Source organism: Leptinotarsa decemlineata, unplaced genomic scaffold, assembly GCF_025532065.1.
Source record: "Leptinotarsa decemlineata unplaced genomic scaffold, Ldec_3_MD MMD2_P_RNA_scaffold_2, whole genome shotgun sequence".
Taxonomy (NCBI): Eukaryota; Metazoa; Arthropoda; class Insecta; order Coleoptera; family Chrysomelidae; genus Leptinotarsa; species Leptinotarsa decemlineata.
This window is the reverse complement of record NW_027412529.1, coordinates 70956-97086: the sequence shown is the minus strand read 5'-3', so window position 1 is coordinate 97086 and position 26131 is coordinate 70956. Positions and strand designations below refer to the sequence as shown.

At 33.2% G+C, this 26131-nt stretch overlaps 2 protein-coding genes across 3 annotated transcripts; both read left to right on the top strand.

Moving 5' to 3' along the window:
* Positions 1-253: 253 nt before the first annotated feature.
* LOC141479873 (protein TFG-like) lies at positions 254-4393 on the top strand. Of its 2 annotated transcripts, none has more exons than XM_023157286.2 (5): positions 254-413; positions 466-661; positions 742-981; positions 1061-1409; positions 3995-4393. In XM_023157286.2, exons 2-5 carry the CDS (start codon positions 472-474, stop codon positions 4206-4208), a joined length of 993 nt encoding a protein of 330 aa, XP_023013054.1. In that variant the 5' UTR covers positions 254-413; positions 466-471; the 3' UTR covers positions 4209-4393. The 2 variants fall into 2 exon arrangements, with proteins under 2 accessions (XP_023013054.1, XP_074036605.1); XM_074180504.1 differs by lacking the exon at positions 3995-4393 and adding an exon at positions 1919-2801.
* Positions 4394-8894: 4501 nt separating this feature from the next.
* On the top strand, positions 8895-25361 carry LOC141484873 (palmitoyltransferase ZDHHC8-like). The gene is made up of 8 exons (XM_074180492.1): positions 8895-9142; positions 9199-9317; positions 9373-9530; positions 11106-11278; positions 11423-11617; positions 11682-11826; positions 13119-13450; positions 22014-25361. The coding sequence occupies exons 1-8, from the start codon at positions 9051-9053 to the stop codon at positions 22663-22665; spliced, it is 1866 nt and encodes a 621-aa protein (XP_074036593.1). The 5' UTR covers positions 8895-9050; the 3' UTR covers positions 22666-25361.
* Positions 25362-26131: the final 770 nt, after the last annotated feature.

Here is a 26131-nt window from a genome sequence, read left to right as displayed (position 1 = left end):
TTCAATAGCCGTATGAAAAAGAAATCGCATTGGTGCCATCTGATATATTTCTCTAAATTTAGTTCAATTTGAGTTAGCATAGTTGAACATGTTTGGATTTGAAAAAATGTAAGTGTATACCTATTCGGTATATCTGTTTTTTATGAATGTGCTTTTCACCAATAGAAAACTCTATAAAGATTTTGAAACAAATTTCTAGTTGCGGCAACACTGTAAGGTTCAGTATAATGACAACGACATATTTTTGACGTCAAACAAGACCGCGGTGTTGTTTTTATGGCATCGAACAAAAAAACTTTTGACATTGTTGTCGTATTTTGTGTTTTTGTCCATTTTTAATAGTTTCAGTCTCTTTTGCATTGGAATTATATCACATTTTGCACCTGTTCCTTACAAAACCATTTAATGATAACGTAAGTATAAGTTTTGTATATGAATATAATATTCTATTTTGAATATTTTCAGAACGAAATGGATATAAAAAGTGAGTTGGATTTAAGCGGTAAATTAATAATTAAAGTGCAACTCGGCGATGATATTAGACGAATTCCAATACACAACGAATCTCTTACTTATGATGAACTGGTTTTAATGATGCAGAGGGTTTTTAGGGGTAAATTATCAGCTAATGATGACATCACAATCAAATACAAAGATGAAGGTACTCATATTTACAAATTAGATTATCAGATTAGTTCCACATTCTTTGTCTTTGTCCGCTTTAATCGGATATTTTTCCAGATGGTGACTTGATAACGATATTTGAAAGCAATGACTTGTCTTTTGCTATTCAGAGTAGCCGGATACTGAAATTACAAATATTATTGAATTCTGAATTGAAGACTGATGCGACAAGTGCATTATCTTCAACTGAAGTAATCAATTTGAAAAAGCAGCTTAGAAATATAAGAGATCAAGTAAATGATATATTAGATTCTATTGACGTTAATGAAAATAAAGTTGCTAGTGGGGCTCATCAAGGTAAGCAAAATTCACTTAGATCATTTTGAAGTGCTTCATCCTTCATATTATAATTCAAAATAATTTATTTCGTATGCAGAATCTGGCGAAACATCAAACATAGATTCCAACCAATCAGCCTCCTCTCTCAATAAGGTGAACTCGGGCGAGTTTGATCCGCTGCAGGACAAGAATCAAAAAAATGGTACCGAAGATCACAAGGAGTCCTCCAAGCCTTCGACTCCGCAAATCAACAATGAGGGAGCCAGTAGTAGACCTCAGTCCGTTTCCATGGCCACCACACCTGGTCAGCAATCAGTGGTCACTTCCGCAGCTGCCAATCCCCACATGACTGATTACTTTGGCAGATCATCTAATGCTGCTAATTTTCCTGGGATGCAGTATGGCTCGTTGCCTTATCCGCAGCAATACACCTTCCAGACAACTGGGTGAGTCCCATTATCTAATTTTTTTTTTTTTCATTTATTTATTCAAAATTCGAAAAACAAATTTTCAACTATATTTTTCTGGTTCAAAGGAAATTTTACACGTTATAAGCACATGATTGAAGCGCTTGCTAACATAAAAATTAGTTTATAAAGATATATGATGTTTGAACTTCTCCAATGAATTTTTATGGCATTTTTTGGATGTTGTTTCTGTTCAGGATCAATTAGTAATTTTTCATAAAAGGTCCACCATCTGATTTCTCCCTTTATTAGTTTTATACTCATGGCTACTTTTGGAATTGCATGTTAAATAGTTATGATTCCTTATATTGTTACGATTTGAGTTTTATGTTTTTGTTTATTTTTGAGTATTTTCAAGTATCAAAAAATATCTTTTCATGAAAAGTAGGCATATTAATGTTTTTTTTTTCACAATCTGAAAAATACACAAAACTAAATCAATCTGAATCTGCTAAAGTGTAATTGATTTAGCTTTGTTTATTTTTCAGATTGAGGCAGGTTGAAAACCCAAAAAAGAGGAAGAAACATTGACTTATTTACAAAAATGCCTTTCAAAGTTGACCCATACACGATGATACAAACCTGAAGCATGCCTGCACGAGAGCACATGTGAAATGAAACTTTTTAAATGCACGGTTCACATTTATTTGTCAGTGCATCAGTTTGAACCTTGATACATACTGATAAATTCAATCATTGAATTTTTGTTTTATCAACCATTTTGTTAATGTAATAATAACTTTCGAACCGCCAAAATTGCCCTCCTAATCAAGAAGGTCGCCTCTTCATTTTTCATGACTTCCAGCATGGCTTATTTTTATGAAACAACATTTTTTCTCACAGAATAACATTTGAAGCGATATGACTATGGGTATTACATGTGAATATCTCGATTATTGATCGTCACACAAATTTTATTTTCAGAAATAAGATGCAAAATTCTGCAAACAATACCCATACATGTTCAAAATGATTTTTCACAAAATGAAGATACAATCTTCGCGATTTGCAGGGCAGTAAACCACGATTTAAAATCAAAAATATTCGAGTTATTTCTGGTGGAGTAGTAATGACTAGGTTAATGAGAATTTTAACTTTATTTTCAATTCTATTGGTATAAACGGGAATGAAACCCTTTTGATACAGAAAAAGTGTAAAACAATTACCCTAATAATATGTAAAAATAGATTGTTGAAAACTTATACCTAGATCCAAATGTTAATGAACTAAATGGCAAAAACATAATTAATTACGGAATTTTTGGATTCCTCATGTAGTTTGTAAACAAAATTTAGTACTGACTCAATAGCCTAAAATTCAACACATTGGACTATTGAATCAATAGTTTTTTAAATATATCTGTATAATAAAGATAGTGTTATCTTCTCTAGTTTCCCTCGCCTCACTCTTAAATTAATAACGTTAAGAAATTCTGAACAATATTAGTGACCTGCTAACAACTTGAAATGGAAACAATAAGTCTGTTTAGATTCCTTAATTTTCCAAAGTTGTCAAATGGAGAATTGAACAGATATCATTGTAGTTTTTGGGAAAGAAAGTTTTTGGCTTTCTACTACTCCATCTTGATACAAAAAACAAGGACGAGGGAATCTTCCAAGGAAAGGAAGGAAGTAATCAATTTCAAAATAAGTAACTCTACATGGATGTGTAGATCATGCAAAGAAGTAACTTTCAGTGTTCATATAGAAGTATTTGTTTCGAAAGAATTTTTCTTTCGTGTAATTCAATGTTTATATGAAAGTAGCTGTTTCAGGAGGACTTTCTTTCAGTTTGTGTCTGAAAGTTACTTCTTTGCATGATCTACACATCCATGTATAGAGTTACTTATTTTCAAATTGATTACTTCCTTCCTTTCCTTGGAAGATTCCCTCGTCCTTGTTTTTTGTATCAAGATGGAGTAGTAGAAAGCCAAAAACTTTCTTTCCCAAAAATTAATCACTCCTAAAAATATAACTCCTTCAATTCATCATTATAGTTGTAATGTCCCAATTGAAAACCCATTTCGTAAGCAGAAGTCCTCAAGAATTTATTCTGGACTCTTTTTAATAATATTTTATAGATAAAGTAAGGAGACCACACAATAGATGGGCCCTCTCAACCAACGTTTTACCTCTACCTTTTGTCGTGATGGTGATTACAGTTTTTATTCAGGTTCCTGTCTGTGTGTGTGTGTTGGTTTCCAGTTACACTCTGTGGCCCAATGTTCCATTTTTATGTTTATTCACAAGAACATCCAAAAAAATATCAAATAACTTTCGAAACAATAACAATATACTGGGAATTGATTTGTTCCTTCCTGTGGAAGTTTCCCACAATTTTTTGTAAAAAGTTGGAGAAGTCAAAGCCAAATATATTTTTTGTTTAGTTTACACATTAACAGTGATATAATAATTTACATGCTAAGGTTAAAAATGATTTGTAACATAAAAAATTATACTCAAAAATTAAATTAAAAAAATTCATTCAAACTGTAGCATGGTCGATTTGGCAATAAAATAATTACAGATTTTTCTGAACCTTTCAATAATATTTTTCACTTGCAGAAGGTACGTTCCTCAAGTTATGGACAGCTCCCAGGTTCCCAGTTCCAATGCTTATTCGAACCCCTCTCAAGCCAGCCTGGCTTACCCTCAGCAGCAACAGTACGGCCACCCTCCCGGTAGCGTGGTCTATCCTACATCTGCTCAAGGCAATCCCTATTCGAAGGGATTCACCCAGCCTTCTCCACAACACGGCTTCATGCCTCCGCGTCAGTAAATTTTCGAGATATCTAACGTAAATTTATTTAAGGTTTTAAACTCTTTTAGTGGTCGTTTGAGGAATTTGTACGTTATCGATGATATTAATGTTATTTTAATTGTTCAACTGTATGATTGCCTTTAACTGTCTATTCTCATGATGCTCTACATCCTAGGCAATAAATAATTGACATTTTTGATAAACATTTTATTGGTCTTTGGAAATGTTTGAATTTTGAAACTTTTGAATTAGTGCCAGAAAAAAAGCCGGCAAACACCTTTGATTTTCAATATATGAATATATATTAACACAAATTTTCATTTTAGCACAAAATATGAAGAAGGATGATGACATCTCCTCTTAAGAACACGCCATCTATGGGATCGACAAAGAACTCAGTCCTTGAATATCCGCTTACCAAGGCGGTCAGTTGCAAAGCCAAGCTTCGAAATTGACTGCCGATGAAGTTCGTTCCCTGTCATTAACTGCAGCTTTCAATGCAACATGAGTATGAAGGTTTTAACTGACCGCCTTGGAGAACCTCGTTTATCTTATAGATCCCATAGATGATGTCTTCGTAAGGGAAGATGTCGTCGCCCTCACATACTCCAACAGTTGAATCCAGCAACGAATTTGTGATTCAGCCTAGCACTATGGCGGGTCGAAACAGCGCTGAATCAAAGAACAACACTTTGTGTCATTTTCACTTGAACAAAGTACAAAACTGCAATACATATTTCATTACACTATGGAATTGAAAGATATAATTTCTGTTCTGTTATAATTGTTCACTAAATCTCGAAAAATATGTTTTAATGGGAATAAATTTAGGGGGTTGCGCCTTCCACCCCTTACAACCATGGGGCAAACCAAACAAATTACTGGCCGAGCTCAGTGCTTGTGAAAAAAACCGTTATACAAATTCTATGTACCCACTTCAAGGGGCTGTATCTCAACAAGGGATGCTCCAATGAAGTTTCCATATATGAAAGATCATATCCCCCCTTCGATGAGAAATCATCTCCTGGAACGTTCTACACTCATTCAGTTACACCCTGTATATCACATGTTTCGCTAACACGGCAGCTTTATCAACTGTGATTTGAATTTGAACTGTTGAAAAAGCTACGGTGTTAGCGAAACATGAGAGAGAGAGAGAGAGAGAGAAAGAACTTTATTGTCCAAAGAAAACAGAATTCTTGTTAACAAAGTTTAGAAATACATTTATGTATGTACACATATATCTATATATATACACACACACACACACACATATACATATGTAACACAAAGGGATCAATTCAAAATTAAATAAACACCTTAAAATAATAAAACCAAGTAAAATAATATAAAGTGCGTATGCAAGTGATTGCAATGTTAGTCAAAATCTTCATTATAATATTCGTCTAAAGTATAAAAAGCTTTATTTAGCATAAAACATTTTACAGCACTTCGAAAATTTTTATATGAAGAAGTGGAGTGAAGCTATACTGGCAAATGATTGAACATTTTCCTTGCTTTGTATATTATGCATTTTTTTATTAATGCGCTTTTAGGAATGGGTAGTGCAATTAAGTGGCTATTATGCCTAGTATTATAAGAGTTTGTTGAATCACTGGTAGTATTAAATTTTTTGTGCATCATACACACACTTTCAAGGATAAAAATGCATGTCAGAGTCAAGATTTTTTGATCAATAAACAGGGGTTTACAGCAATCTCTCGGTTTTGCCTTACAAATATATATAACCGCTCTCTTTTGTAAGATAAACACAGACTGTAACAAGAACTGAGAAGCATTACCCCAGAAGCAAACTCCATATCTTAGGCGGGATTCTATTACCGCAAAATAGACTGTTCTTGCAGCTTGCAAGTTGAGTTCTCTGGTAATAACCCTTAAAACATAGCATCCCGAAGCCATCCTATTACATAGATTAGAGATGTGGATATATCAAAGGATAGATTATATCTACATGCAAACCCAAGAATTTACTTGATGAGACGGAGCTAATTAAAGTATTCCCTAGATAAATTTCATTTAATATACATTTAAAGGTTAGTATGCAGGTTTTTGTGGTATTGAATGCCAGTCTGTTAGCATCACAACACTTTTTAACGATGTCTAGATCAACCGATATATTATTATATAGTTCAGTATTGTCTTTTGAGTGCCAAACAATAGTAGTGTCATCAGCAAATAGAGTTATTTTTCCTTTCGTATTGATGAGAGATAGGTCATTTATGAAGAGCAGGAACAGTAGTGGACCGAGTACTGAACCTTGCGGAACCCCACAAAATACCAACAGAGGTTCAGATCTCTTATTATTAACTAATACAGACTGGGTGCGATCTGACAAATAAGAATGAAACCATTTCAACGCTACATCTCTGAAACCATACATTTCCAAATTATTCAAGAGAATTTTGTGATTTACGCAGTCGAATGCCTTAGCAAGGTCACAAAACACAGCAGCAACTACTTCACCCTCATTGATACTGAAATATATTTTTTCTAGAACTGAGAACATAGCATCATTGGTGCTCCTTGATTCTTGAAAACCAAATTGGCAGTTACTAAGTGAGTGGTTAGTATTGAGAAATGAGATCATTCTCTTCTTCACCAATTTTTCTATAAGCTTTGCAAGAGTTGGCAAAAGTGAAATGGGTCTAAGGTTTGTAACCAACTCACAATGTCCTCCTTTAAATAAGGGGTTTATGATTGCGAACTTCAAACATTTTGGAAATATTCCGCTCGAGAATGAAAAATTGATGGCTTCTGCCAAGGTTGACAAAGCATTCTCTGGAATATGAAGAAGTACCTTTGCAGATATATCGTCCCATCCTGAGGTATTTTTGTTTTTTATACTTTTTAAGATGTTCATTGTTTCCTCAGAATTAGTTGGTATTAAAAAGAAAGAATCTCTTGTATATATGTTCTTCATATAACATTTGGGATCTTCTTGCGGGGGGATATTTGTAGAAATACTTTCTGATTAACTATCAATATGAAATACAAGACTTGGTAACGGGTCTCATGTGATAACTTAGTGAATGTCTGCCATCCCAAGTAAGTACATTGCAATCCTATATATATAATACTACCAATATCGTACATGTGCGTCGAATACTCCTGTTTTGAATGAACAAAGAAAAAAACATACATTTAAAATATTTTAGTGACAAAAAAATCCAATTTTGAAAAGTATTCCGATGAGGGCCACCATCAGAGAGGCCGTCAGACGCGAGAGGTCAAGACAACATTCAAACAGCTATGAATAGATGTTTTAGTTTGTTTTGTTTCGGAAATTTGAAGTTCATTTTACGAGGTTTTGGCATATGTATTAGGAGGTAATAACACGCTCCTTAATTGCTCAGGGTGTTCCATATATAAGTGGCTCCGATCACAAATTTCCAAATGATGTAGTCTATCTATGAAGGAGAAAAATGGATATAAAATTCGATTAATTAAGTATGAAAAATTAGAGTTGAAAAAAGAAAATATTGAAAAATTAAAAGTAAATAATAAATATCAATGAAAAATGATAATTACAACGTTAAAAGTGGTAAAAAACATGTAGTTTCAATTCTCATTTTTCATGATGATTTCCCATCACATAGTAACGGCTACATCCATCGATTAATTAAATAAGGAACAAAAAAGTTGGAACACTAAAAAAAACAAATTATTTCAATTTACTGTATCCTTTCCACTGAAAAGGGTTCTACTAAAACCGTGGCACATGTTCTGCTAGACTCCAGAAACAAGCATATCTGTGTTTAGTGGTTGCAATTATGCTAGAACAAAAACCGTAAAAAACATCCATTTCTAGTGTTATGTCTAAATTTTAAAATATGTTGACCTTAACAAATACATTATCTCCGGCAAAGCTGTGAAAACTGCTTGGGAGTACAAATAAAACTTTAAATCATCTATAATATTAAAACGAAAATGGCGACGATTTAAACTTTTTTGATTGACCGTGTTAGGAATCACACGTTAAAAGGTAAGACCTCGTTAGTCCTTGGCTCGCACAAGTTTCTCAACTTCTGAGAGTTGTCGTTCGTATGGGGGCGACAGCTGATTATCGGAAAAACTTATTTGTTTTCAAACAGATTAATGAAATTGAAATATTCGATGCTTTCTATAAATTTTTTTTTTTGTAATAATTGTTAATCAGGAGGTAGAAATATGAAATCATTTTCTAATTATTATTCTTGATAACTCATCAGTCGATTGTATTATTATTGATAATTAACTACGGTCGCAGTGGGAATTTTCTGAATGTTCATAAGATATCTATTGATAGCGTTAGCGTTTGAGGGGAAATTTTCAAATTTGGGTATTTTGTAGAAAAAATAGTCAAGAAATATTTCTTTCACTGTATGGAACATATATGAGTACATCATCAATAATTGAAAGAATAAAAAAATGCATAGGTGTTTATTGGTTTCTTTAGATCAAAGCGCCTCTCTTAAGGGTATCTTCTAGACCGGAAAAGTGTGACGTCGCTTTTAGGTTGGTGGTATTACTCTTATGCGTTTCAGTTCTGTGACAATTACCCATAGAACTCATAATTATATGAATATCTCGAGTTCAATTCTGAGTTCTGTGCTGTGACCATGATGGGTTTCTAGGGAATTTGAAAATATCCTATTTTCCCAATGTCAACACACCTGTTTTTTTCCGTCAAATAATTGACACAAACGTCTGTGGTGTACCGTGCCGCCTATGGTTGACTTCTACACAATTTCTCTTTCGTAGTGTTTGCCTCTGCGAGTGCCAGCCATGTTGACCCGAATGAGACAGGTTTTTCAGCATTTTGCTAGAACTTGAGGGTGAATCTAGGTAAAAAAATACATTATGCCCAAGTGCGATGTCAAAACTAGATACATACCAGCTACATTTGCTTGGACATTGCTCATCGTAGCCACCACACTATTTTTTTATTATCCGTAAGTTATTTCTGTATGTTTATACTTCCAAATTTAGCCGTCCACTCTCATTGTAGTGCCCAGTATTATATACCAGATCACCCATGGGTTCCTGCTTATCAAGGGGTTATCACCTTCTTCGTATTGGCAAATTTCACCCTCGCCACTTTCATGGACCCTGGAGTCATACCCAAAGGTAAAAAACTACTCCAATAATTTCACTAATGACTAAATCTCCGTCATACTCTCAGCCCCTCCTGACGAAGACAGAGAAGATGACTTTAGAGCTCCCCTTTATAAGAACGTTGATATAAATGGTATTACCGTTCGCATGAAATGGTGTGTTACTTGCAAATTCTATAGGCCACCGAGGTGTTCCCACTGCAGTGTGTGTAACCACTGTATAGAGGTGAGTTATAATAGAATTTTCACTAGTATCAGACTTGTAACATTTAATGCAAACTTAGTTACATACTGTACTACCTTTTTTGAAGTTCGTTTCAATTTGGGAACATTGTTCGCACTATTAGGTCCAGTAAAAATATAATCCAAATTTTTAAACTGGTGACTCATATTCCTAGTTATCAGACTCATTTTGTAAACACTTCAAGTATTCAATATAATTTCATGAATCAACACTTCTATCTTTTTGTTCAATGATTGTAACATTAAAACGGCAAATTTCTCTCATTTGATGAATGAACTAGAACAAAATAGGAATAATTGTTGCTGCAGATAACCGTGAACAATTAAAGTATAATTGTGGTTTAGATGTACTGATCTGTTTACCTGATTAAACTTTTATTTATAGTTATTTTTCCATTCGAAAACCATTGAATTTATATTTTATCTGAAGTTAATTTATCCACACCTGTGATATTAGGAGGTAAATGATTCATCAGCTATTTCTCTAATAACCAAATTGGAAATTATTCCACCACAAATATTTATCTGTGTAAGAGGCTTAGAAACACTGGTTTAAATGAAGAGAAAACTGAAATAAGATACATAAAAAACAGAAAAATATTCTTTTTAGGCAATAATATATTTATCTTGAATGGTGCATTAACACTTATACATTTATATTGTAAATGTATACATCTATACAAATAAGTATAGGTGTTGAGATTATTAGTAAATGAACAAGCAAATTCATAATAATTACCTATATATGTTGTTCATGGTCGTGAAACCTTATTCTATTCTTTTGCACATCATTGTTAATGAAAAAAATTTTGGTGATGAAATGTACTTATAATATTGTGGAAATGAATAATGAAAATAGGTTAACATTGAAGTTTAAAATTTTTAGGAAGACTCTGGGACTTGATACAAATAAACACATACAAATTGGTATACCTATTTATGTTATATATTATTACACAGATACATTTTTTGCAGGGTCTCCATATCAATTGATTTCATATGTTTTGAGTTTAGGCTTCATCATATTTGTAAAGTTAGTTATCATTTTATAAAAATGGGTGTCATATACATGAGTTATTTGATATTTCATAGAATGTTTCATTTCCTTCAAAGTCCTTTTTAGTTTTGAAAGGTGGAAGTGGAATATCTGACGTAGAATGAATTCAAAAGAATCATAGTTTCCAAACACCAAAACATGCTTCGAGAAAGAGAGTTGCAGTTGTAGTGTTTGGGAACAGATTATTTGTTCTTTCCCAAAAATTAATCTTTCCTATAAATACACTCCATTCAATTTAATGTTCTATATCTGAAAAAAACTGTTTTTCCTGTGACCAGCTGTTGCCCCCCTACAAACAACAACTCTCAAAAGTTGGAACTTGTGCGAGCTAAGAATTGATGAGATCTTGCCTTTAAACGTGTGATTCCTAGCCAATCCTAAATCAATCTCAAATATATTTTTTAGATGCCTCCAACTTTGATTTTTTCCAAATGTGCTGCAATTTTCCAATTAGGCATTTTTCGGTTGGTCTTTCCCATGTTAATTTAAAATGATTTTCAGACCTTTGATCATCACTGTCCTTGGGTGAACAACTGTATAGGAAGGAGAAACTATAGGTTCTTCTTTTTCTTCCTCATATCATTAAGTATACACATGATTAGTATATTTACATTGAGCCTCATCTTTATATTACATTGTGAGGATGTCTACTCCAAGCCTCAACCCATTATTGCGTATCCTTTTTGAAAAATTATTTCACATTTTTATTAGAAAATAACGTCAGTATATGGAATAACATTCAATTAAAAACTGATGAAAATTATTCAGAATGAACGAGAATATATGAAATAGAATCATCTTCCTTAACACAACTTCAGTATGGTATTAATGGCATTGGTGGCGCTTTTGTCGATTCCGATATTTGGCTTGACAGGCTTCCACATGGTTCTGGTGTCTCGAGGACGCACCACAAATGAACAAGTCACTGGTAAGTTCAAGGGTGGCTACAACCCTTTTTCTAGAGGCTGCTGGGATAACTGCTGCTACACCCAGTTCGGTCCTCAGTTTCCAAGGTACAGTACAAGTTGATATGTTGTTTCATAATGCACCGGATAATTTATGTATTTATGTTTTCAGTCTTATGAAACCTCATAAATACAATGCGAAACGAAAACACTGTCCTCACGGACCTATTGCTACGATTACGAACGACAGTCAAGTGAAAACCTACATGGATAACAGCAACGGAGTGAGAAATATCAACTCTAATGCTTACAACAAAGTGAGTTCTTTTTTTTGAGCATTGGGCTCTAAATATTTTTTTTCTATCAAAATAGAAGCATATGAGGTTATTACTAACCTGGATCTTGAGAGGAAGAGTAGAAATTTTGAACGTATTCCAAAAACACTTTATTGTGAGATTTTCACTAAATTGTTTTACAAAAAAGCAACACGTGTTTCGCCATACAATGGCTTCATCTGGCGTGTCTTTCAACTAATTCTACACATTCAATACTAAATATATATATAGTTTATGGAGTACCTGAAATCAAAGTACCTGTAAACGAAGTACCTGAATTTTAAGTAGCTGATATTTTACCTGAGTTTCTAACGAATTAAATTACCTGCACTTATGTTCCATTTTCACATTTGAAAAAATATATTCAGTAACGGAGAGTTATTGAGTTCTAATTGATCATTCAGTAAATTACCCGAATTCCTGAATCTATTGATTTCTAAACATTCTAGATGATTAAGTTTCAAACTCTTCTCTTCTAAATGTAACACCTCGTACTCATGATTGAACTCATGTCCTTCTGCTAAAAGATGGTTTGCAAATGTGGAATTGGTCTTTCTATTTACAAAACTACTCCTATGTTCTTTAATTCGTTGGAAAAATGTTCTTCCTGTTTGGCCAATATACAGTTTTGGACAAGAGCCACAAGTCAGCTTATATACTCCTGATCTATCCTGATCAATTTTGGATTGAAATTTGTGTTGAAAATATCAAAATATACAATTTTTTACGGTACTAAAAACTTGAAATGTCTGTAGTTAAGGTTATTTGGTATCTTTGTCAGTTTAGAATGGATTCCTGGTATAAAAAAATAACTTCTGGATTTATTTTTTTATGGAAAATTTTAGGAATTTTCTTAATAAATAGTTACTATTATTGCATATACGAATACATAACCTTTATGGGAAAATTTACCCTATTCCACTAAGTATCTCAGTAAGGAAGTTTAAACAGATTTGGGATATATTTCATAGGATCATATCCTAAATTTTTTACATTTCATTAAATTTGGATTTTGTATAATTTCATTAAATATAAATATTTTTAAACCAAAATATAAGCATTATAAAACTGTGTTTTCTATTACCCAAATCATCAGCATTATAGTCTGGAATTATTTGTTTCATGTTCATCATCTTTCAAAAATCTGTGTTTTTTCAAAATTCTTTGAGTATATAATTACCTGTAAATTGGCTTTGTTCATTAAAATAAATGAATGAAGATTAGAAATCAATGTGAAAATTCAGGGACAGATCTTGAAAAATTGTCATTTTCAGATGTCGCCTGGTCGAGAAGGCTGTGAGCTCGAAATGGAGCCTTCGGCATCACAATCCCAAGACTGCGAACCAACGCCGCCTCTGCAGCGACATGGTTCGAAAAGCAACTTCTTTCTGCCCCCCTCGACGGTCGATGGCGAGTCTCCAAGACACCCACGCGGCGTCGTGCATTACCCCCGGAGTAGCCCCCATCCGCGGCCGAGAGGCCTCGACTCTAACAGGAGCGGCACCCCCGATAGCTTGGGGCCCCAGCGACCTTCGCCAACTATGCAGCAGAGGATAAAGGCGCTTGGAGTTCCCACGCCACTCGCGCTCTCTACTCCCGTCAGAAGGTAAACATAAATCTGAGTTTGTCTTTTTTGCGTGAAGCACAAAGATGGTGTCTTTCTAGAGAATCGTTCTGGGACGAGGGCCTGAAAGTTGCATCGGGGTTTTCATTGCTACTATCTATTTGTGGACAGGACAACTTCAAAAAATTTCCATTTTATCGATTTTTTTGTTTGAGAACTCTTGGAATTTTCTCATCAAAAGTACAATCTTTGTTTATGTTTTACCATGATAACACGTTAAATACTAGATGTGTTCAAAGTATAATTTTATTTGTTCTCATTCGCGTTTGAAATACAGTTAGCAAGTGAGGGCGATCTCTGGCCAAGAATGAACCTATTCCAAAAAATGAATGGCAGAATACTTTTTTATAAACATCATCTCAACAAAAGCTAAGTTATAGTACGGTCAATGGATCTTTACACATGCATCATCAATTTGTGCATCCGAAATAAGCCAAGAAAGTTATGAAAACTAAACAATGTGGCTACTAATCCAAACAACCTAATCTGTCAATGAGGAAACTGATTTTATTTATGAAATCCGCTAAAAAGTAATTCCATCTGTGATTTTTTTCGAAGGTGGTAAGTTACGAATCTCTCCGACTTATTGGTTTGAAGGTGTGAGTTATGGATTATTTTGCCTACTCACCCAACAAAAAACGCTAAAATAATTGACGCTTTTTTAAATAATTGAATTCAATCAGCCAGATAATTTACTTATTTCAGCAGCTTTTTGGTAGAAGCATCACCTCAGATCAAATATACTGAAAATTTAATTTTTATCACTATTGAAATAAATGTCAATTTTGCGAATATTTCTCATTCAGTAAGTAAACAAAGTAATTCATAACTCACACCTTTGAACCAGTAATTAATAGATAGATAGTTATCTTTATTAGTTCTTTGGTACAAAGGTGTAGAACATGTTAATGTATAAAGGAGTATGAAAAAATTTCCAAAAAAATAAAAAATGAAAATATATATATATATATATATATATATATATATATATATATATATATATATATATATATATATATATATATATATATACCGGGTGTCCCACATTTTATGTGACAGGCAATATCTGGTTTGTTGAAGGAGATACACAAAAATGTTTCATACAAAAGTTTTAGGAGTTCATGAGAGCTATATTTTGATATAATTTTTAAATATACAGGGTGTTTGGTGTAGGTGCTACAGATCAAAATTCCATTTTTTTAAATAGAACACCCTGTATATCATTACATATTCAGATGCAAAGTTAAATTCTGATATCATTTCATGTTTGGTTTTTGAAATTCGGTTACGGCGTTGTTTAGTTATTGCTTAAAATGTAAAGTCTTGAGAACGACTATTATTTTTAAAAATATCTCATACAATTATTCTCTCTGCATCAGATCACATGAAAATTAGTCAAAATTTTGGGTGTTCGAAGTAATGGTTTCAATTTTGAGTTGTGGAATTCAGTCAGGAATCATTTTGAATATGAAACAATTGCGAAATTGAAAGAGGTGTATTCGAAAACAAATCTTTAATTAATAACAATGTAAATAATATAACTTGATAAATCATTTCATAAGAATGGTAGGTACCTAGGAATAAGTCATAAAAATTGTTCAAAGTGATGCCCATTAGATATTATACAGGCTTCGAAACGTCGAATCACTTCTCTCGTACAAGTCGCTCTTATAATATCAGGCGTAATATCACTGCACGTTAGTCGAATTTTCATTTTCAGATCATCCACATTCAAAGGGGGAGTAGTGAAAACAATATCTTTTAAATAACCCCATAGGAAAAAATCAAGCGGTGATAAATCTGGGGAACGAGCCGGCCACCGAATTGGACCCTTATTACCAATCCATCTATTTGGGTACGTTCTATCCAGATATTCAGTAACAACCTGTGAATTGTGAGGAGGAGCACCATCTTGTTGCCACCAAATTCCTTGTCGTTCTGCTATGGGAATATCTTCCATCAACTGGATCAAATCATTTTCTAGAAAATGTAAATATCGCAATCCATTGAGATTTTCATTGAAAAAGTAAGGTCCTATGATGCGGCCATTGAACAATCCACACCATACATTAATACCCCAAGTAGTTTGAAAATTACTTTCGCGGACCCAGTGGGGATTTTCTTGAGACCAATAGTGATTGTTATGTCGATTCACAACTCCATTATTGTGGAATCGCAATTCATCGCTCCACAAAATTTGACTGAATATGTTAGGACTTTCATGTAATATTACCTGAATACAAGCAATGAATTCAAGTCGTCGTTCAAAGTCCGTGGGTTTCAAACCTTGTACCAACTGAATTTTGAATGGGTGGTATTTATTTTCTTTCAGAATTCTCTGTACATTAGATTTACTTACACCGACTTCTTCTGCAAGAGTACGGATAGAAACATGTGGATGAATAATAATATAAGCCAACACATTGATCTCTAAATCTTCAGTTCTAACAGATCTCGTATGATGACGATGCTTTATAGTAGAAGGAAATGACCCAGTTCGCAATTTTTCTACAACTCTCGAAAAAGTCATTCGTGACGGAATGGGTCTGTCTGGAAAACGTTCTTGGTATAGACGTTGTGCTTGATGGCAGTTTTTCTGACATTCCCCAAAAATTAATAACATATCAATGCAATCACTTGGACTAAACGCGAAAGGCATACTGGAGTTTTCGCACAAAGAACACAGTTACTGTTTTGCAAAGAATCACTGAATCGAACTGACAAGTAGATACAATTCAACAACATTTGTTACTATGGCATCAACAAGCATAAGCTACTTGATGAAATTGTGCAATATAAAGCAATTCACCCTCAAGTTAGTCACATTCTCAAGAATTTCACTATTATATTCAACTGATATCGATATCGTATCGTAGAGGTGAGAATAATGGTTTGTATTCAGTAGTAGTCTAGTTCAATTTAATAAAAAATATAGACTGGATTCGTGTACGAGTAAATAAGTTTTTTTGAAACTATATTTAAGGAAAAGTGCAATAACTCAAAAACGCCGTAACCGAATTTCAAAAACCAAACATGAAATGATATCAGAATTTAACGTAGCATCTGAATATGTAATGATATACAGGGCGTTCTATTTTAAAAAATGGAATTTTGGTCTGTAGCACCTACACCAAACACCCTGTATATTTAAAAATTATATCAAAATATAGCTCTCATGAACTCCTAAAACTTTTGTATGAAACATTTTTGTGTATCTCCTTCAACAAACCAGATATTGCCTGTCACATAAAATGTGGGACACCCGGTATATATATATGGATATATATAAATAAACACATTGCATACTACAAGACATTTCAGACAAACATATAGTACAATAATAACATTGTAAAAGTATACAAAACAGTCAGACAAAAAATATAAACAGGCAGACATTTCAAAGTCTCAGTGAAATATTCTTCTACCAAATAATAAGCCTTTGATAAAAGCATGATTTTTAGTTCCTTTTTCATTTTTCTAACAGGCAAGTTTTTGATGGAATCAGGTATTTTGTTATAAATATTAATCACAGAAAAAGGAACATTTTTCTGTACGAAAGAAAAACGTGTCATTAAGTTGAGAAGACTGTTTTTGTTGCGGGTATTATGAGAGTGATTCCTATAAAAAATTTCAAATAATGACATGTTTTCTTTAACAAAAATAACACATTCATACACATACATACTTGTAAGAGTAAGAATTTTCTTTTCAGTAAATATTTCCCTGCAACTCTCTGTTCTAGGTAGACTAAAAATTTTTCTCAAACATTGTTTTTGTAGAATGAATATTCGCTGAGTGTCCACAGACATTCCCCAAAGGAATGCGACTTTCAACTCACCATCTTCGAAAGATAATCACATAAAAGCAAATTAAAAACTTCTCAGTGGTGTTTCAATTATTTTCAATGGCAAGTAAACCCTTGAGATTCACTACCCCAAAAAAAATTCTCAAATGTCAAACTTAATTATTGAGGTGACGGTTCGTTTTGAATCGTCTAATTTTCATGTGCCAAAAAAAATTAAAGTTCTTCACTTGATAACAAAATGAGTATTGTTTGAAACTCAAATAGTTTTTATTGTCACACTGCTTTTGTTGAGTAGTTTTTTGAACACGGGACTAGTAATCAGAATTCTTGGGTTCAAATCTTACTGAACACAGAAATTTATTTTATCACACTTATTTTACTGATTCAGTAGATGGCTTTTAGGTCCTCTGATTTTAAGCTACGACTTAGACTATAAATTTATCATCCCAATACCAATGCAACTCCCTATAATTAATATTGGTTTCACTGGATGAATTGATCAGATTTTTGAAATTATAAATTCTCAGAAATATTGCCTTTATATTTTTCTCAGTCTGTTTTCTCAGACCCAATCATATCAATCAGTTATAAGTTTTCTTATTGAGTATACTACCCTTTTTCAGCTGTATCATTTTGCTGGTTTAGAATACTGAATTTTTTTGCCTCGAATGTTGTTTGAATCCTGTTAATTGGTACCTATTTTGTGACGTTACAGTAAACACAGCATCTATTTCGAAACGGAAAGACGGATCTTTCGTTTTTAAAGCTTTAATAGTGTTGATTTTCATCCATGTATGAATTTCTTCATGTATTTTTGTAGATCACACCACAGGCATTTGTAATATAATATTTGACAACGATGAAGTTTTTCAATTCATTGTGCAATATGTTTTCCCCGCTTGTTCTTTATATGTCTCTTCTGTGTGTTATTACTTGAATTTTACTGTTTTGTTTTCTTTTGTGTGAAATACCACTAATGTTTTTTAAATAATTTAATAGAACTGGCCGATACTAGATGAAAATCCATATTAAAAAAAAACTAATCAATATAGTTTATTGCATGATTTGCACTAGTATTTTTTTTTCTTTTGACTTGTCTAAAATTAAATGGGTGAATTAGCAAGAGTATAAATATCTACTCGTGCATAGAACTAGAATTATTTATGAATAATCAAAGTGCATTCTTGATAGTAAGTAAAGGAAACCAAGATTTTTTTTTATCAAAGTGATAAGATATTTTTAATTTTAAATTCCGCTCAAGGGGGTCTTGTTATAACTCGTTTGATTGGCATTTCAATTTTTTGAGTGATACTTTTTTCATCCTTGGAAATCAATAAAATCATACCTGAGTAATTAGCAGTTTTATATTCGTTTCAACCATTTGCAAACAAACTATAAATATCATGATTTTAAGAAAAATAAAAACATTCAAAACTTACTCCATATTCAAAATGTTATCATTCATTCCCTGACAATAACGAAGTCAGTTTACAATCTTTTTCTATCCACAAGTTCCTAAATGAATTTTAGTTGTGTATTGTACATTTCAGATATTACATGAATCCCCTCAAAAACATCTAAAGGTGTCATATCAGGTGATCTAGTGGGCTAATGTAAGGGATCAAATTTGCCTGTCTACCGGTTTGAAAGTTGTCAAATCCAAATGAGTTCTCAACTGAACGTATGTTTCAGCAAGATGAGGGACTTCTTTATTACAATGAGTAATCCACCTATCCAAATCAGTGGATAGGTGAACATGATTCCTTAGTATGTCCCGCTGCATTACCTGATATGACACCTTTAGATTTTTGTGTGGATTGTGAGATCTGAAGTACCGCGGTATACTTCAGAGCTCATGGTTATAGTAAGAGGTGTTCCTAGCGAAATTACCCCAGAAACATTCCATGATAGATTTGTAAATAAACTTCATTATTGTCAAGAAATGAATGGTGACTATTTTGAACATTTTCTGAAATGAAATGAAGTGAGTTTAGAATACATTTTTTCTTAAAATCATGATACTTATCGGTTGTTTCTAAATCCCACAACTAATGTAAAATTCCCAATTGTTCGACTGATCTTATTTTGAAGAATTGAAAATTTTGGATAGGAATTGAAAGATGTATCAAACGACTTATCACAAGACCCTCTTTCTATTTGTAAAAAAATTGGTAGCACCCTCTCGTGAAAAATGATCCACACTACATTTTTTACGTAAATTTTGTCCGACCTTGATATCTTGATCTGTTCGAAAGTTCTTATATTGCACAATAAATTGCTTAACTAGATGTAAGCTCTGCATGTTTTTTTTTTTTTTAGTTAGGCACTGCAGCACTCTTTATTCATTAGTGGAATATTGATGTTACTCCAATAGTAGTAATAGTAGTAGAGTTTTTCCTTGAAAAATCCCAATATCATTAAAAATAATTTTATTTGAAATAAATAATAGGGATTCAATGTACAATGGATACAGTCTGTTTGAATATAAACCTACTTTTGTTGAAATTTTTTTTAAACAGACCTACTAATTTTCACGAAATGATTATTTATATTAATTATGGATGTTTATAATGAAAGGTAAAACTGGAACCTCTGGCGTAGCATAAATCTAAAACAAGCACCGTTCTCAATCACCAGCAATGCAATACTCTTCTCGGTGCGCGTTAAATCATACACTTTCACTTTACGATATGATTTCAGGTAACAATTTGCGGGAAATTTTCTCGTGAAAGTTCCCGCAAATTTCAACAGATTGATTCATTAAAAAAATACAATGTGCTGTTTGGAATGGGACTTTTTGTTGCGGTTCATAATTTTCGTGCCGTACTTTGTTATTTCCAGACTTTCGAAAGCTTTCAGAAAGATTGTCATGTACCGATCTCAATAATTTCAGACAGTTTTCATTTATTTTCATTTTTATTTATTGGTCTTGGAAATGTTCTGTGTGTTCCTTGAAACGAGTTTTTATAGCTTGCTTAATCTGAACAATATATTTCTGTTGTTGAATTGAGCAAAGAAGTTTCAAGGGCTACTTTCACGTTCAACTTTTTGAAAACATGATCTAATATGTTAGTGTATCTTGGTTTTTATGGAAGGAGAATGAATTGTGAATCCATGTCTTTTTGAAAAATCGAAAATTTAAAAAAATTCCCTCTAAATTTACGATTCCTAATTAAACTTGGAGAACGACCATAGAATAAACGAAAACTGTCTGAAATTATTGAAATCGGTACATGACACTAGATTTTTAAATGAATTGAAAGGGGTATATTTTTAGGAGAGAATAATTTTTGGGAAAGAAAGGTTTTTGCTCGCTACTTCTCTAAGTTTATAATTTTTGGAAAATAGTGAAGTTTGGCATGAGAACTATGGACAATGACAAAGGTTCCATCCCAAACAGCCCATTGTATCCCCTTCACGAAAAAAATTCACATATTACTGATGTGTATTGTAAAGTGAAAGTCCTGTTAGATATAAATAGATATCAGTTTCAGCTTTGGAATTGTTTTTTTTCATCTCCTGAAGACGCCAACTTGGTTGGTGAGAAGAATATTGCATTACAGTTGATTAGATAAGAAGCTTGTTTTGGATGGTTGTTCATATTTTTATATTATAATACTTTATTGAGGTAGTACAAGTAATGTTACAGTTATAATCTGTATATTGATTCATGAATTTGTATTACTATTGGAAGTGTACATTCTGCTGGCGATGTTGAAGAATTTAAACGAATAGTAGTATCGCCTAGCATCTTTCAAAAGCTATTGGAGTGCATGTTACAGAAGTTGACGAAAAGGCTAAAATAAATATTTGGTAGTTTCCTATTTCTGCCATAAGCTTTTTTCAAGATTGCATTTTTTGAAAATTCATGAAGAACATGCTGTTGAGTGAAAAACTTGTACTATTTTTCATTATTCCCATATAAGATCAATATTTTGTTAAGGTAGATAGCATAAATCATAAACAAATATTGAGAGAAAACATTTGTTGAACGAAAGTCATTTTTTCTGGAGGAAAATCAGTTTATTATCGTCCTTTTTTTGGGTATTTTCACCTTCCACAATATGAAAATTATAATGGAGAACTTTATACGAGTGTAGAATGGGCATCTTGTCGAAAAAGTTGAGAAATAAATAATTAGCAAAGGAATAACTGCAAATATATTTGAATTTTTTGTCCATTTCTGAAGACGGAGGCAGATTTTGGCCCCTGAAACGGTTAAGAGTATTGTATTATTTCTTAGCAAATTTTTTAATAGACAAAATAGAACTTTTATTTGCGAAAAATACTTTGATTTTACGCAGTAACTGATCGGGATGAACTAAAAAGTTTGCCTTTTCTACACTCGTATAAAGTTCTCCATTATAATTTTCATGTTTTTCAGATTGTAGAAGGTGAAAATCCTCAAAAAAAGTTCGACAAGAAACATTTGTCTATAGTGGTTTGAAATGACAAGAAACATTTAATTTTCGTCCCAACTGAATCCCTAATATAGAATAAGTTCTTAAAATTGTGCTGAATGTGCCTTATAGCTATGATAAGTAGATTAGTGATAGTAGATGAATATTTTCTCAAATTTCAATGTGGAATATTTTTATATGAAATGTCAATGAATGGTAAATCTTTGGAATTGACAAAGGCCAGATGACTATGCGGAATGTGTTGAGCTTTGAAGCCGCGCTGGCGCTTGCGTTTTGTCTGGTACCGCTAGTATACAGTAGTCGCTTGTGCTATTCGCAGATCTAACCCCAGTACTCCGACTCAGCCACGAAGGCCCGACTTCATCGGTGTGGTTTATCAGAACCAGCCCCCCCACTACTACGATTTCCAGCCCTCTCAGGACAACCACCACCACCTGCAGCAACAGCAGCGCCAGATGATGCCCCCGCAAAGCTACGGCGGCAGTCCGCAGCGACGCTTCATGTCTGAGGGAGAGCTCGTAAGGCAGGAGCAGCTCTCGTACCCACGATCCAACAACACCGTCGACAACATCCGCGAGTTAGCAAACTCACCTCAGCGGGGCGTCTACATGTGGAAGGACACCTCCCCCGGTTATCCGCCTCCCACGGACTTCTATAGGTCAAACCCGACAAGCCCCACGCAGCAGCAGCAGCCCTACGCCGCCCCCCCAGTCCGGACTTACCACCCCGCCGCTCGGGGGGGCGTTCCCGTGTATCCGCCCCCACAGAGTCCCCAGGTTCACAGAAAGCAACCCGGCGGGGGCCCCGCCCCTTCCGATAACCGTCGGAGGCCCATGTCATTCGTGAGGGCACTCGAGATGTCCGACACTACACAGGAGGGTGCCCCACAGTGCACAGCGCATGTCGGGCAGCGCCCTTCCACCCCAGATCGTGCCAGCGTCTATGACATGAACTACGAGATATCCGTATAGGGCAGGTGTCGGCACTCGCGACCCGTCGAATGAGTGCGTTTAGTTTCTCTGCATCAGAGACTCGACTCGGGTAAACATTCCGTTTACTGTTTGTGCTCCTGTGTCACGCCCCCTCCTCTTATAGTGTCGTGCGGTATGAGATGTACGTTGAGAATTGCTGCCGTTGGCTGGAAATACATCGAAAAAAATATTTTGTGGAATGAAACCTCAGAATAAGTAACAGAGAGTATCGATGTCGAGGTAATAATAAATTGAAGTGTATTACTTCAAGTTATTATCATTGTCTCATTTTTCAAAGATTTCAATAACTAGAAAGGCAAAACACTTAACCCTTTCACTGTGGTAAAAATGTAGTAGTTTATACTTCGTGAGGAAACAGTTTTTTTAGATATTTACCATAATGATTTATTGATTATTCTAAAAGAGTTAATTTCAAATCCGACAAGAATAGTCAATTAGCGATCTAGTAGCTTCCACACATTTATGTAATATGCAGAGTGTTGCGAAAGGGTTGAACTAAAAACATACAACCAAGTGTAATATTTTCACTAAGAAAGTAAAACCACAGCATGTGTTTCGTTATACAATAGCAAATATTCATTCGTGCTGTTCCTTAGATTCGAAGAAATATTAGCAAATAGTATTTTGAGGAGTTTGATCAAAAATTACATGCTTCCTATATTTTGACAAAATCACTCTACTAGTTTTTTCGCAGAACCGACTTGAACACTTCAACATTTAACTATAAAATTGATTCATCAACTTATTTTCAGATTGAACATGATTATTCATTGTACTTAGAAAGTCCCTGAATGTATGTTCTGTGGACATTAAAAATCATTTACAAATCAAGAAGTCTGTATCCAAACCTGTCATTGAAATTTAGACAACAGTTGTGAATAACATAAAAACATTGGCTTCCACGGCCGGGGTCACAATTAAAGAAGACAAAATCCCAGCTGATATGCCTGGTTCAAATGGAACTCAGGTAGTACCAAACAACTTTACGTTATGTGAAAATAGCACTGTGTTTTGATATGATTTTCATCCAGTGCCGGCAATTTCGTAAAAAAACTGGAAGAAACATTTATTTACAGCTTTGATATAGAAATGTGATTATTACCTCGAAAATTCCGTATAAATGTGCCATTAATAAAACTCTGGTGAAGTTCTCATTTGTTTCATTCTATAAAAAAATCAATTTTCGATCTATCTGTCTTGCAAATATCTGTTGTTATTCTACAAGGTTTATCATATTTTTATTAATTGTATTTTTCTGGAGTCCTCTATTCGAGTTTTGTGTTGTTTTGTTGTAATTTTTAATCTGTTTTTGTTTTTATGTTTAGCTTAAGACGATGTTGACTGTAACAGTGCCAGTCCTTAGCCAGTATGAAGGAGCGTTAACTCTCATTTTTGAGCATTAAAATTGTTTAACAAAGAAAAAATTTGTTATCTGTGACTTTGAAAAAGGAGAATACATTTTGAACTTTCCAAATAGCTGGATGAAAAAATGAGATACGATCATTAGAGGTGGATTTATATATTTTTGTTTTCCATATACTTTTTGAATTCACAATTTTCTTGTCAAAATGTTTTTAATTTTGGCATAACGCAGACAAATTATTTTCTGCAGGAGTTCAAGACGATAAAATATTTCTTGAATCTTATTCGATAAAATTGATATCAAAAATAGAAAACCAAATATTCTCAAATTGATTACCTTTAAAAAACACAATATTTCTTTCATTTAAAGTTTTTATGCATAGTAAATATAATGATTCAATAATATTGAGAATTGTGAAAAACATAAAAGACAAATAAATATGAGAGTAATACTTCAAAAATCAAAGTTGGAGCATTTTTCTGATTTTATTTTTCAGCTTTAATATGTTTTTCAAAGAGCGAGAAATGTGGTTATTATGTGAAAATGAAGTTTCTTGATGGTTGCCTTCGGCTTGCATCTAAATGTCTTTTTCTATGTCTTATGGCAGAAATATTTTAAAATGAAATATTTTTGTTTAGGATATCTCGAATCAGAGTGATACTATTATATTTCATAACAAGAAGTAACCTAAAAATGCTTTTGATAATGTTTCCTTTTTTTTATAATTTTATTCAATTTGGAATAGCTTGAAAATCGAGTAGAAAAAAAAAACTGTCGGATATGTTACTTGACTCGAGATTGAACCCAGGACGACTGGCATACCTAGAGTTCTAACCACTTCTCCAAGAAGTTGATAACAACTTACAAGTTTATGTTAAATAACGCTATTTGAGTTCTTTCATTTTATCAAGTGAAACTTTAGAAAAAAAAACAATTTTTCCACCACAATGAAAATTTTTAGTGGGATACACTCATTTCCATCTTTTTTCAATAGTCATAGACAATCTTTTTTTTTAATTCGCCTCCTTTTCCGAAAAAAAAACAATTGAAAAATAATTTCAGACTTTCAAACCATCACGCTTTTAAAAAACACAAAGAATTTTTTCTAACAAATTTTGTTCTGTCTTGTTTTTATCTGACAAATGCTCTGATATCTTTCATACTGAATGAGATCTGGTATATTACTATTGTACTAACACAGGCAGTGACTATGATCTAGAAATATTCATACAGATTATTGTTAATTGGACTGGTGGGTGATATTAAATTAACAGGGCAACCAGAAAGTCACTTTCAATTCTTTACACTTTTATGAATCGTATTTCTTTTGTAAATATTTATGGCAGGTTGTTAATGGGATTCCATCTTCGAAAACTATGGATCTTAGTTTAAATGTACGGGTTAAATCATAAGTAACAAACACCGACATGTATTTGGGTTATTGATTTTCTAAAAATATTTCTTTTTTAATTTGGCTAGTGGAAATAATAGTTAGGATTTTTTCTAAAAATATGCCAACTTTGTAATGATTGCTTTAGATATTACATCAAACTAGACATTTTCACTTGAGTTTTGTATTTCTGTGATTCTCAAACCATCTACTGAAATATTATTATTATTTTCTTGTCCTTGCCCTGTATAATCGAAGATTACCTAATGAATCAGTTGCCAAAGTGGTTTTTGTAAATAGCATTTATATACATGAAATGTAAAAATTTGAAGAATTGGCAACTAAACCACTGATAATTTGAAAATTAAAGTGGACGTTAGATCAAATATTCCAATTTATTCAATATTAATCATCTAAAAGGTTCGTGGCAAAACGAGTTTTTTCAGTTAACTTGTTTGAATTTTATCAAATTGGAATATGACTTTATGAATGCGCTGTGTAATGAGAGATTATTTATTTCAGTTTCTGAAATTTTATTTATAGAAAAGATTCAACTATAGTGTTGTCAGTGAATTTGGTGTAAGAGTTAAATAATCCAACAGGTTATCAAAAAATATTGAATTTGAAGCGGAAGAGAGTTTTCATTATTTTATACAATTTTGTACTGATTTTCCCTTTATTCAATCATTGTG

What these genes read in the sequence shown, in the direction of transcription:
- LOC141479873 (XM_023157286.2), top strand. Translation starts at nt 472, where the DNA reads ATGGATATAAAAAGTGAGTTGGATTTAAGCGGTAAATTAATAATTAAA. An exon ending in AATCAAATACAAAGATGAAG is followed by an intron (nt 662 to 741) that starts GTACTCATATTT and finishes ATATTTTTCCAG; the next exon opens with ATGGTGACTTGATAACGATA. An exon ending in TACACCTTCCAGACAACTGG is followed by an intron (nt 1,410 to 3,994) that starts GTGAGTCCCATT and finishes TTTCACTTGCAG; the next exon opens with AAGGTACGTTCCTCAAGTTA.
- LOC141484873 (XM_074180492.1), top strand. Translation starts at nt 9,051, where the DNA reads ATGCCCAAGTGCGATGTCAAAACTAGATACATACCAGCTACATTTGCT. An exon ending in AAGCCTCAACCCATTATTGC is followed by an intron (nt 11,279 to 11,422) that starts GTATCCTTTTTG and finishes ACACAACTTCAG; the next exon opens with TATGGTATTAATGGCATTGG. An exon ending in TTCGGTCCTCAGTTTCCAAG is followed by an intron (nt 11,618 to 11,681) that starts GTACAGTACAAG and finishes TTATGTTTTCAG; the next exon opens with TCTTATGAAACCTCATAAAT.